General features: G+C 31.5%; 2 protein-coding genes across 2 annotated transcripts; one reads left to right on the top strand and one right to left on the bottom strand.

Moving 5' to 3' along the window:
* Positions 1-6576: 6576 nt before the first annotated feature.
* On the bottom strand, positions 6577-8404 carry LOC139860067 (uncharacterized). The gene is made up of 2 exons (XM_071848843.1): positions 8248-8404; positions 6577-8045 (listed from the first exon to the last, which is right to left on the bottom strand). The coding sequence occupies exons 1-2, from the start codon at positions 8329-8331 to the stop codon at positions 7068-7070; spliced, it is 1062 nt and encodes a 353-aa protein (XP_071704944.1). The 5' UTR covers positions 8332-8404; the 3' UTR covers positions 6577-7067.
* Positions 8405-9931: 1527 nt separating this feature from the next.
* LOC139860061 (protein sym-1-like) lies at positions 9932-11032 on the top strand. Its single transcript, XM_071848837.1, has 3 exons — positions 9932-10087; positions 10443-10534; positions 10627-11032. Exons 1-3 carry the CDS (start codon positions 9932-9934, stop codon positions 11030-11032), a joined length of 654 nt encoding a protein of 217 aa, XP_071704938.1.
* Positions 11033-13783: the final 2751 nt, after the last annotated feature.

Here is a 13783-nt window from a genome sequence, read left to right as displayed (position 1 = left end):
ATAAAAATCATTTTCTCAGAATAACAACTTTTAAATCAAAATTTATCATAGTTTTTAATTAACTAACCCAAAACAGTCCGCGGTGTTACTACGACGGCGTAAATCCAGTTTTACGGTGTTTTTCGTGTTTCCAGGTTTTAAATCATTAAGTTAGCATATCATATAGATATAGAACATGTGTTTAGTTTATTTTAAAAGTTAAATTAGAAGGATTAACTTTTGTTTGCGAACAAGTTTAGAATTAACTAAACTACGTTCTAGTGATTACAAGTTTAAACCTTCGAATAAGATAGCTTTATATGTATGAATCGAATGATGTTATGAACATCATTACTACCTTAAGTTCCTTGGATAAACCTACTGGAAAAGAGAAAAATGGATCTAGCTTCAATGGATCCTTGGATGGCTCGAAGTTCTTGAAGCAGAATCATGACACGAAAACAAGTTCAAGTAAGATCATCACTTAAAATAAGATTGTTATAGTTATAGAAATTGAACCAAAGTTTGAATATGATTATTACCTTGTATTAGAATGATAACCTACTGTAAGAAACAAAGATTTCTTGAGGTTGGATGATCACCTTACAAGATTGGAAGTGAGCTAGCAAACTTGAAAGTATTCTTGATTTTATGAAACTAGAACTTTTGGAATTTATGAAGAACACTTAGAACTTGAAGATAGAACTTGAGAGATATCAATTAGATGAAGAAAATTGAAGAATGAAAGTGTTTGTAGGTGTTTTTGGTCGTTGGTGTATGGATTAGATATAAAGGATATGTTATTTTGTTTTCATGTAAATAAGTCATGAATGATTACTCATATTTTTGTAATTTTATGAGATATTTCATGCTAGTTGCCAAATGATGGTTCCCACATGTGTTAGGTGACTCACATGGGCTGCTAAGAGCTGATCATTGGAGTGTATATACCAATAGTACATACATCTAAAAGCTGTGTATTGTACGAGTACGAATACGGGTGCATACGAGTAGAATTGTTGATGAAACTGAACGAGGATGTAATTGTAAACATTTTTGTTAAGTAGAAGTATTTTGATAAGTGTCTTGAAGTCTTTCAAAAGTGTATGAATACATATTAAAACACTACATGTATATACATTTTAACTGAGTCGTTAAGTCATCGTTAGTCGTTACATGTAAATGTTGTTTTGAAACCTTTAGGTTAACGATCTTGTCAAATGTTGTTAACCCAATGTTTATAATATCAAAATAGATTTTAAATTATTATATTATCATGATATTATGATGTACTAATATCTCTTAATATGATATATAAACATTAAATGTCGTTACAACGATAATCGTTACATATATGTCTCGTTTCAAAATCATTAAGTTAGTAGTCTTGTTTTTACATATGTAGTTCATTGTTAATATAATTAATGATATGTTTACTTATCATAATATCATGTTAACTATATATATAACCATATATATGTCATCATATAGTTTTTACAAGTTTTAACGTTCGTGAATCACCGGTCAACTTGGGTGGTCAATTGTCTATATGAAACCTATTTCAATTAATCAAGTCTTAACAAGTTTGATTGCTTAACATGTTGGAAACATTTAATCATGTAAATATCAATCTCAATTAATATATATAAACATGGAAAAGTTCGGGTCACTACATTTTTGTTTTGTAAAAATAAAGACATTAAACTAAAAAGCAATGGAATGCCTTTCTAATTTTTTCTTGGGAAATTCTCTCTTTTGCCTCTATTTTTTTGATGCATTAATTTGATTTGCATTAAAGAAAATAAATTCTGACACCAACTGTGACTCGGAGATGTAAGGTATTTTATGAAATTCCAGCGTGTAACGTTTTGTAATTTTTCTTAAATATTCATCACGATGCATTTTGATCTCGTGGGCACCTAAGTGAATTAACGTGCAACTCCTTAGAAATTTATTAAAATGTTAATTTATCGACGGTTTTAGAAATTAAATGTAGATTATAACAAATGTAAATGTGTAATCTTCATGTTTTTGGCTTATTACACATGTTTGATTGTAAATTGTCGCCGATGTGACTCTGATTGAACAAAATACGTTACAATATAAGTAAATATATGTTTAAACCAATATAAATGTGTAACGTTTAATATTATTAATAACGGTTTAATAATTATAACTTTTATAACTCTTATTTTTGTTAATGACGTTAAAATTTATAGGTTAGATGTGTATGTATATTAGTATGTAGATGCATATGTATATATTTTAGTACATATATGTATGTATAAATGTATTTCGAATAATAATGGATATATTCATGGATGATAAATTTCCATCCATATTTTGATCCACGAAATATTCAAATCATTCATATTCATATGCATTATTCATCCATTTAAATTATTCATATCCATTATAAATTCACGATGGAACATTCCTTGTCATCTCTAACTATAGAGAGATAATCCTAGCATTTTTCACGCAAAAAAAATATTATAGAGGAACTAAAAAAAAATTAGAAGAGAAATTAAAACTTAACGATCACATTTTGGCGTAGCAAATGTCTTTTCACTCTTCATTTCGGCTTAACTCATTTTAGATAGTTAGCTTAGTTAGATTTCTTTGTTGCTGCGAGTCATGCTGTTTTTATCTGCATTTTTATTTGGTCTTTCATTAGATGATAAAAGTCTGTGTTGCATTGGTGATTACTTAGACTTCCATATGAGGGAGGTTTGACTTCGACTATCATGTGCAGTAAAAAACTTTTTATCTACTAAATTATAACACGTTATCAGCACGAAGAGCTCCGTATAATCATGGTGATTCTTCTAGTTGCTCAACCACCACTTCCACCTCTCAAGATTTCTGTCGGCCACCGTCCTCCGCCGCTAAAACCACCGGAAGATCTAGAAACCTCCGATGTGTCTTCTGATCAAAAATTTATCAGCTTGGATTCTTCCACCACTGAGTTATACTCATCAGGTATTCCAAAAAGTTGCTGACGTTATTTAATTTACATTATTTTGACTTAATTAATTATCAAAAATAAAAAAAATAAGATTTTACAACGATCATAAATGAACCTGCATTAAGAGGGAGAGAGAATCATAGAGTTACATTCACCACCTTGTTCCTTCCATTTCCTGTACGGCTATAAACACCAACTCACTACTCCAAAATTTATGTTTTAGTCAAGTAAAAGTCATCGACCACCACCTTTAATCACCACAACACGAACCCACTTTGGTTTTGCGACTACTATTTGAAGAACCCTCTTGTAACCGAAACCTTCTAATCACCACCATAATGTTTTTGTTGTTTCATCTACAACAAGTACAATCATCTAAAACCGCCATATCTCTCTCACATGCTCTCTCTCCTTCTCTTATTCTTGAACGTAAACCCAAACCAAGAAGAACATCAAAAACAGCACGCTTGGGCATTCGAATTCACAAGTGGCCGAGTTAAAACGTACGGGTAACATGTCATTTTTTTTCCAAAATTTTAATATTACAATTGGGTGTTGTGTTATGCCTTAAAAAGAAGGAAAAAGCAAAAAGGAGAAGGTGGTGGATTCCACCGATGAAATTAAGAGGTTAAAACTTGATTATTAAAAGAAAAAATAAGGATGACTTGTTATAATATGTTTTGGCCACCGAATATTTTTGTTAGTGGGATTTGTGGCCGACAATATGGGTCACAAATGTGACATTTAATAATTTTTTTTTGATGGGATGATAAGATTATAGTGGGTCAGTGTATGAAAACGAGTTTAGAGTGGTTTGTCCAACGAGGACTTTGTTTATCATGATTGGGCCGTAAAAAAAAAAAGATTTAGCATGTTATAATGGACTATGTCCCGGTTTCTACTAACATGGCTGTTACTTCCGTATTTTTGCTGCTATTCTTTCCTGTTTTCAATCACCAAACCAACTCATTTAACCTACCATAAAGTTGCTAAAGGAGATGATTTAAAAAAAAAAATCAAAAGCAGTAGCACTCACGGAAAAATATTAATAGATTATGATAGGGTTGGTGATTGATAGAAGCTAGTTGAATAATAAAAAAAAATGAGGAAGTGAAATCATGACCCAAATGTGACTCCATGAATCACGACTTATAAGGGAATGGTGGCTTCAAATCTGTTTCCTTGTAAATAAAAAAAAATCCCATTAAAATTCTCCTTTAAGATTCCTAGTGGGGTTAATTGGATATCAACAAAAAAAAAAAAAAAAATACTCCCTCCGTCCCACTACAAGTGTCCACTTACTTTTTGCACACAGTTTTAGGAAATCCCACTAACTTTATTCTCCACCAATCAAAGGCTTTCTCTCTCCAGAATAACCTCTTCTTATTGGTCAAAAAACAAAGTGGACACTTCAAATGAGACGTCCCAAAATAGTAAGGTGGACACTTTAGATGGGACGGGGGAGTATAAACAATGATTATATCGTTACTAAGCTAGACATATGATGATCACCAAATTAAAAGTTGTCCAAGTTGATCGATCTACTTTTGATATGATTGAATTCTTTTTATTTATTAATTTTTCTTTTAATAGTAACTAAAATACTTAATACTTTATTTATAATTTTGTGAACTGTTTGCTGCCACGTTGTAGTGACCCGAACTTTTTCATGTTTATATATATATTAAATGAAATTGTTATTTACATGATTAAGTGTTTCCAACATGTTAAGCAATCAAACTTGTTAAGACTTGATTAATTGAAATAGGTTTCATATAGACAATTGACCACCCAAGTTGACCGGTGATTCACGAACGTTAAAACTTGTAAAAACTATACGATGACATATATATGGTTATATATATAGTTAACATGATTTTATTATAAGTATGTATCTTATTAGGTATTTTAACAATGAGTTATATACATAAAAATGAGACTATTAATTTAAGAAACTCGAAAACGATATATATAACGATTATCGTTATAACAACGTCTTACTAGGTACATATGAATCATATTAAGATATTGATACACTTGGTTAATTATGTTAAATGATAAGTAAATATATTATTAAGTGTATTAACAATGAAATACATATGTAAAAATAAGACTACTAACTTAATGATTTCGAAACGAGACATATATGTAACGATTATCGTTGTAACGACATTTAACTGTATATATATCATACTAAGATATATTATATATCATAATATCATGATAATATAACAATTTAACATCTCATTTGTTATAATAAACAATGGGTTAACAACATTCAACAAGATCGTTAACCTAAAGGTTTCAAAACAACATTTACATGTAACGACTAACGATGACTTAACGACTCAGTTAAAATGTATATACATGTAGTGTTTTAATATGTATTCATACACTTTTGAAAGACTTCAAGACACTTATCAAAATACTTCTACTTAACAAAAATGCTTACAATTACATCCTCGTTCAGTTTCATCAACAATTCTAATCGTATGCACCCGTATTCGTACTCGTACAATACACAGCTTTTAGATGTATGTACTATTAGTATATACACTCCAATGATCAGCTCTTAGCAGCCCATGTGAGTCACCTAACACATGTGGGAACCATCATTTGGCAACTAGCATGAAATATCTCATAAAATTACAAAAATATGAGTAATCATTCATGACTTATTTACATGAAAACAAAATTACATATCCTTTATATCTAATCCATACACCAACGACCAAAAACACCTACAAATACTCTCATTCTTCAATTTTCTTCATCTAATTGATCTCTCTCAAGTTCTATCGTCAAGTTCTAAGTGTTCTTCATAAATTCCAAAAGTTCTAGTTTCATAAAATCAAGAATACTTCCAAGATTGCAAGTTTACTTCCAAGTTTTCTAAATCCATTCCAAGTAATCATCCAAGATCAAGAAACCTTTGTTACTTACAGTAGGTTATCTTTCTAATACAAAGTAATAATCATATTCAAACTTTAATTCAATTTCTATAACTATAACAATCTTATTTCGAGTGAAAATATTACTTGAAATTATTTTCGTGTCATGATTCTGCTTCAAGAACTTTCAAGCCATCCAAGGATCCTTTGAAGCTAGATCTATTTTTCTCATTGCCAGTAGGTTTATCCAAGGAACTTGAGGTAGTAATGATGTTCATAACATCATTCGATTCATACATATAAAGCTATCTTATTCGAAGGTTTAAACTTGTAATCACTAGAACATAGTTTAGTTAATTCTAAACTTGTTCGCAAATAAAAGTTAATCCTTCTAACTTGACTTTTAAAATCAACTAAACACATATTCTATATCTATATGATATGCTAACTTAATAATTTAAAACCTGGAAACACGAAAAACACCGTAAAACCGGATTTACGCCGTCGTAGTAACACCGTGGGCTGTTTGGGTTAGTTAATTAAAAACTATGATAAAATTTGATTTAAAAGTTGTTATTCTGGGAAAATGATTTTTATTATGAACATGAAACTATATCCAAAAATTATGGTTAAACTCAAAGTGGAAGTATGTTTTCTAAAATGGTCATCTAGACGTCGTTCTTTCGACTTAAATGACTACCTTTACAAAAATGGGTCAGAATTTTTGAACATGTCAGAATTTTTGAACATGTCGAACAGGTCGGGTTTGGGTTCAAATGAGTCAGGATCTAAACAGGTTAGTATTTTTAAATGGGTCAGATCAAAATTGGGTCGGGTTGAGACCCTTTCCCCCGGGTTGGGTCAGGTGGTAATTTCAACCCACTAATGGGTCAGATAGACACCCAAAGTGTAAAAACTAAGTCACCTAAAGTGTGTTTATCATTAATGTATACAAACTCCTTATTAGTTTAATTAGAAAGGGCAAATCACACTTGAAGAAACCACCACGCTGGACCATGGTTTTCGACTGTTGACCTGGATTACAAAGTCTGTTTTGACCCGTTACCCAAATAGACCCAACATCATTTATAAAACTATATGCTGACCTAAATCTGTTTTGACCCGTTACCCAAATAGACCCAACATGATTTATAATACCATTTGTCCAAAATTATAAATTCTTGCAAATAGTGATAAAGAAAGTTTAATCGTTCATAACTAAACCTAATTTACCAAACATTTCTATAGATAATCATACAAAACATACGTAATAACGGGACGAAATAACGTAATAGAGAGGAAAAATAGAAGCTAACCTCATCAACACCTTCTTCATCCATTGTGTCAAGAAACCCTTTAATCAACGAGTTAAAAACAACAAGATTCGGACGAATATTAAAACCCTTCATCCGATGAACAAACTTTAACGCGTCCCTAATTTTACCTTCTTTACAATAACCTCCAATTATTATCCCACAAGTTCTTTCATCAGGCTTCACATTATTCTTCTCCATCTCAAATATAATCCCTTCTGAATTTACCGTCTTACCCTTTTGAGCGTAACTTGTCGCCAACGTATTATAAGTAACCGCATCCGGTTTCAACCCTAAAACCTCCATTCGACGTACAATTTCCCAAGCTTCATTCATCTTATTCAAATGACAATAAGATCTCACAAGAACATTATAAGTTCTTAAATTCGGTTTCACATTTTCTTCATGCATTAACTCCATTAACTTCAAAGATTCTTCTGGTTTACCTGCAACTCCATATCCTTTAACTAACGTGTTATAAGTACCCGTTGTGACTCTTATTCCATATTCCTTCATCTTTTTCAACATTTTCATGGCTTCTATCATGTTTCCGGATTCAGAAAACGCGTTAATGACCGCATTGAAGTAAATTGAATCGGGTTTTAATCCGTTTTCTTCTACTTGTGAGATGATACTTTGTATATAATCGAACCGTTTTTGAAAAGTCAAAGAAGATAAAAGAGTGGTGTATGATATTAGTGATGGTTTATGACCACCCATGATTAAATTCTTGAATATTGATTGTGCTTCATGTGGCTTGCCTCTTTCTAAGAGTATATGCATTAGTTTTGATTTTGATCGAACGGTTTTGCAACTATCTTTTATCATACAGTGTGTGCACAAAGTGGTATCTGGTGATGGGTACAACTGTATTATGTCATCAGCATTTTTCCCCTGCAAGTTTGACTTATAAAGTCAAAATCACTAAGTTTTAACTTGAAATTTAACATGATCTATGCATATGTTTACAAATTTCAGATAATATACAACATTAAATTCAACACACAGTAAAAAAGATTCAAAATTTTTGTAACACAGTCTATATCACACATGATCTTGAAAAATGATTAATTTGACTTTTGAAAGTCAAACAAACCTGTTCTTTCTTCATGGATGAAGCTATTCCTTGAAATCTGTTTGTAGTAACAGAAAAAGCCTTGTGTCTGTTGAACTCTCTCATTGTAAACTTTGCTCAGTTTCTCATCACCTACTTAAAATGCTGCTTACCATAAAACTATACATTATATGATAATATATTTATATGATAATATATATATATAGTATATATTAATTATTAATATTAATAATAGTAATCAATAGAAGGCATATTTTAAAGAGGCGATATTTGATCCACATATTGAAAAAGGATGGAAAAAAGTGGTCCATATTTCATAATCCACAAGTCTTATCAGTAAAGAGTCCATGGTTCACCCGAAAAAATTACTTGTATCTTTTTATACCACATGTTTTTTTATGCCTGCTATCTATATTTAACATTTATGAAATTATACTACTTCATATAAAGAAAATAATGTCAACATATAAATTCATGGCTTACTTCCTCTATTAGGACCGACTTTTGTGTTATGCATCTGTCCTAACTATTTGTTGTGTTAATGAACAAGCTGATCGTGTCTTAATGTTATTATTATGATTAAAGATACTCATTTGAACTATGTTCATGGTTTTACAGAATCCAATAAGTAAGACGCATTGATGCAGTTCAAAATATCTGAAAATGATCATAGCAAATAGTCTAGTCAAGAAAATTGAAACGGAGCATGAGCGTTCTTTGTCCAGTATGTGGCCTGTAATCACTATCACTTGCCCGGTTACATATGACTTATTCCATATATTGTGAATAACTACCAAAGTTAGGCCAAGTCATTCACATGACATTAACAAATGCCAACTTACAACTTCTCATCCATGTTGTACAAATAAGTATAATAATATATTGAAATTGGTCAAGGAAAATAGTCGAAATGATTACGAGATAACTCAGACTGCAGGTTTACTTTTTATTCCACCGCCCTTACCTGTTTATTTTTAATCTACCATCATATTAGGTTCAAGAGGCTTGAGCAGATAACCACCGAAGCTTGATTTGAGTGGTATGAGGGTGGAATCCAACTTGGGTTAATGTTAACACAGGTTCGATTCCCACTCCAAGCGGGAGTTTTCAACCTTTGATGGTACTGCCAACGTCAATGCATTTCGGGAAGCTCTCGGGGTTTTTTTCCCAACATTCGATGGTACTGCCAACTTGTATATATTTTCTTAATTAATTTGTGACAATAGTGGTGTGTATATGAGTTTGCATTTTTTAAAAATTATAACAAGTTGGATAATTTTCCACCTAATTCACAAAAAGAATGTGACCATCACGCTCTTTTAGTTCATTAGTAAATACTGAATACTGATCTCCTCACATATATTATTTTTAGTTTTTCATATTGCCAATTCTAAAACACCACCTAAATTAAATCTCAACCAACATTATTAACAAAGATTACAAAGTTCTGTTTCCATGTTCCTCAAACCCTCCTTCCATTCCTCAAACATTATTTACACAACCCTAATCAAATTAATAAAAAATATTATTATGGCCAGAAGGAAGGCTTGCTTATTCCTCTATTTAACATCATCATTATGAAAACAAATAGGTTTCACTTTTCATATTTTAGTATCTAACCATAGACAAATTGAAACAACCTTGCTAACTCATCATTTGGATTCTTTGTTTTAATAAAATAAAATAATAAATTAAAGTTGATGAAATGTTGAAGATTTGGAAATGGTATAAAACTTGTTTAGCTACACATCCGGTTAAAACACATGCAATTAGCTCGGGTTTTATTTGGGGTCTTGGTGATCTTGCTGCTCAGGCTGTTACCCGTGCTGCGGCATCCAGGAAAAAATATATTCTTCTTTCTGTAAGTCTTCCTTTCCTTTTATGATCATATATGCATAATCATGGTTTTGCTTTTAGCCTTTGTAATGTTCCATTATGTTTGTATTTTTGATGATCAAGCTTGTAAATAATGGGTCGAAATAGTGGTTTTGTATATAGGTTAGAGGAATAATACGGAGTAATGTTTTAGAAATCATTAATTTTTGAATAGAGAAAACTTTACTATTATATTTGTTTATCTCTTTGTTGCATTTAAGTTAATTGTTGTTAACCACACATCTTATCTGTGTATTCATTTGGTTGTTAAAGACAATGTTTGAGATTAAAATGGCAAATTTTCTCAAAGTTTGAACGGTGATATTTTCTTAAATAAACAGGATGATGATAGAGATTTACATATAAACTGGAGACGCGTTGTTACCACAAGCCTTTTCGGTATGGCATTTGTCGGGCCAATTGGCCATTACTGGTTAGTAATTCATACTTTCATTTAAGTAGAATGTAACTTACATGTGGTTGTACTTAATGCACTAGAAAACTCACATATTTGGTTTTATGTAGGTACGAAGGTCTAGATGGTTTTTTAAAGTATAGACTTGAATATCCACCAAAATCATTGAGATTTGTTGCTATGAAAGTAGCACTAGACGGGATCATATTTGGTCCAGTGGATTTATTTATATTTTTCGCTTACATGGGTTTTGCTTCGGGTAAAAATGTGAGTCAAGTTACAGAAGAGGTAAAACGCGATTTTCTTCCAGCATTAATAGTAGAAGGAGGGATATGGCCAATTGTTCAAGTGGTTAATTTTCGATATGTACCAGTTAGGTATCAGCTTCTGTATGTTAATCTTTTCTGCTTGTTGGATAGCTGTTTTCTTTCATGGCTTGAGCAGCAACAAGATGCTGCTTGGAAACAATGGTTTAAAAGTTTTTCGTTTAAAGAATTTAAACGGCGTAATGGATGATCATCTTCTATATCTGATGATTATGTGTAGTTCTAGAACTGATAACTCTCTTTCGCAAGTGTTTGGTTGTTTTAGGAGAAAAGAGGGAGTTATTAGAACAGTGAATCTCCATGTAGATTTATATTGTCATTGCTATGTTCATTTTCGATTTCATGCTAATTACTAACATAGTTGTGTAAGAAATCTAGAAACAAATCGAATCAAATCAATCATCTCACCTATAGTTGTTGGATCAAATATTTGATTACCAAATCAACCTTTTACATACAATCTTGCAGCTCATAAGTTAAATTTCAGGCAAGATTTAAAACCCATGTAAATTTGATTTTACCATTTTCATGGCGTCTCAATTTTATTTTATTTTTTAAAAAGCTTTTTCCTACTTATTGGCCGGAGGTCCACTCGGAAGCAATCTCTCTATCCGTCGAATAGAGAGAGACATGATTTTCTCTACTTTTGAGAGTGTTTTTTCACTCTAGGTGGAGAAATGACTTGACTTTATTCTCGGATAGGGGAAAGATTGTCTACATCTCACCTTCCCCGTACACCACCTATGTGGTATTGGGTTTTGTTGTTGTTGTTGTTGTTGTTGTTGTTGTTGTTGCAGCTCATAAGTAACCAGCAACAGTAAGGCACAAGTGGACCTCAGAAAGTTCATTTCAATGTTTGATTAAATTCCAAAAATGCATCAGTCCGTCTTAAGGGTCCGTACGAACGGAGCACATTTTCAACATGTTTATCTGACCTAAAAACACCTCTTGTTTCCTCCTAGTAGAGTCTTCCATCCAACCTAGTTACAAACTTGAGTATAACAATCATACCTTTTAAATCATACCTTTTAAGTGAGAGCTTCATACAAGCTTAAATCAGACTAAGAACCTATCTTGGCTTGAGTACTAAGATAACATTGGATTAAATCGGATCATGAATGGTTGATATTCAAATCATCCATTGTTGAAATTTAAATTAATAGTTGATTTGAAGAGAGACAACATGATATAATAACCAAAGGGCTTACCCACAAATATCGAGGAGTGTAATTAACTTGAGGTTATGAGTTTGAGTTCCGTCGCTGACATAATTCTAAAGAACAAATATGATATAATAATTTAAATCATTTACCACCGAAACCTTGTCTTTGAGTGGTATGGGGTAGTTCTTTTTTTAGAAAAGGAAATGAAGTAAACAAGGATACAATCAATAAGTGACCTGTCTTGAGCAAACAAAACCGAACCTATTAAACAAATCAAACTACACTTGAGTCAAGACGCTATCTACCACAAAACCAAGTCACCACAACAATACAATAATGAAACTGCAACAAAAGGCGACCGATAGCCAAACTAAACAAACGAAACCAACAAACGAACGTCAGGTTACTTAACCACATACTTACCCTTGCGAGATTTGGTGCCCGATCTGGTTTGAAAGAGAATACGCCAAGGCATTTGCCGAATGATCACAATGAGCGTACCCGAAGAAGGTTGGATCAACCCCTGCCTCGCTAACCCCTAAAAAAACTAATATTACCCTCATCGCTAGAAGGATCGTCAACCGGTTTGTCGCAAAAAAGGTTTTAAATCCCTTCTCGAACATCTATGTCCTCTTCATTAAACAACCTTACCTTTCTTACCCCTTTCACATACCGAATTCTTAGCTCTTCCTTTCGACTATAAGTCAAATTCTAATGGGGTTTCACTTTTTGGACGTCACTTACATGGCATCCCATGTGACACTAACTGACGCCCCCTGACGCCATGAACGGGGTGTCAGTTTTAACAGAATTTGGGCGTTAGTCGTGGAACTGATAGAAAAAAAAAGGGTCAGTTTTTTTTTTTTTTTGACTAATCAGATTTCACTAAATTATTTTATATATTATTAATTTAATTAAATAATTTATTTTATCATAATCTTTTAATTACATTTTACCACATCACTTACCACAAATTTAACATTCAAAAAGTGACCGGCTCATTTAACCACCACATAAAAAAAGTGCACAGTGATTAGAAGTGGTGTAAAGGAGGGTAGTGATATATCCAAATCTATTTTTGATAAATACACATAAATGTACTAGTATGTCCTTAAATGATACTTTAAATAAATTTTATTTTTAAATTTATTTGAGGGCATTTTAGGAAGATAACACTAAATTGAGTTGAATTTATCAAATATAAATTTGGAAATAACATCACCCAAAGGTTAATATCAGTTTTTAAAATTTTAATAAAGAAATCTATAGTTTCTATTATATTGCTAAAATGATGATGTCATTATTAGGCTAATTCATTTGTTAAGAAAAAATCAAAAACAAAAAGAAAAAAATTTAAGCATGGTGGATGATGTCATTAATCTAAATAATTTTTAATTAAAATTTAATCTTATTAATTAATTATTATTATTAAATCTTATTAATAATTATTTTAATTATTAAAATTAAATTATTTTAATTAATTATTTATAAAAGTTAGGCAGAAGAAGATCAATTCTATATTTATATTTTAATTTACATGAAATGACAACCAATATTATCTCTTATGATTGGATGTGGATTGTTAAATATGCATTTTAGGTGTTTGATGAAATGTTCAGCTGACGAGTTTCTTAGTCGAACTATGTGGTTCCACGGGTCATTAAACTAAATAACTTTAGCATTTACGTTCACTTAATACCTATCATTAAACTGTTTCGTTTAAACAAACCCGTGATTTCACGGTCATTTCACACTAAATATAAGTCTTATATTTTGTA

Source organism: Rutidosis leptorrhynchoides, chromosome 1 (genome assembly GCF_046630445.1).
Source record: "Rutidosis leptorrhynchoides isolate AG116_Rl617_1_P2 chromosome 1, CSIRO_AGI_Rlap_v1, whole genome shotgun sequence".
NCBI lineage: Eukaryota > Viridiplantae > Streptophyta > Magnoliopsida > Asterales > Asteraceae > Rutidosis > Rutidosis leptorrhynchoides.
Note: the sequence above shows the minus strand (reverse complement) of the source record. Positions and strands in the feature narration are given on the sequence as shown.

Excerpts from the sequence above, each read along its gene's own strand:
- LOC139860061 (XM_071848837.1), top strand. The coding sequence starts at position 9,932 with ATGTTGAAGATTTGGAAATGGTATAAAACTTGTTTAGCTACACATCCG. Across the intron at positions 10,088-10,442 it reads AAAAATATATTCTTCTTTCT|GATGATGATAGAGATTTACA; the intron begins GTAAGTCTTCCT and ends TTAAATAAACAG. Across the intron at positions 10,535-10,626 it reads GGGCCAATTGGCCATTACTG|GTACGAAGGTCTAGATGGTT; the intron begins GTTAGTAATTCA and ends GGTTTTATGTAG.
- LOC139860067 (XM_071848843.1), bottom strand. The coding sequence starts at position 8,331 with ATGAGAGAGTTCAACAGACACAAGGCTTTTTCTGTTACTACAAACAGA. Across the intron at positions 8,046-8,247 it reads CATCCATGAAGAAAGAACAG|GGGAAAAATGCTGATGACAT; the intron begins GTTTGTTTGACT and ends TCAAACTTGCAG.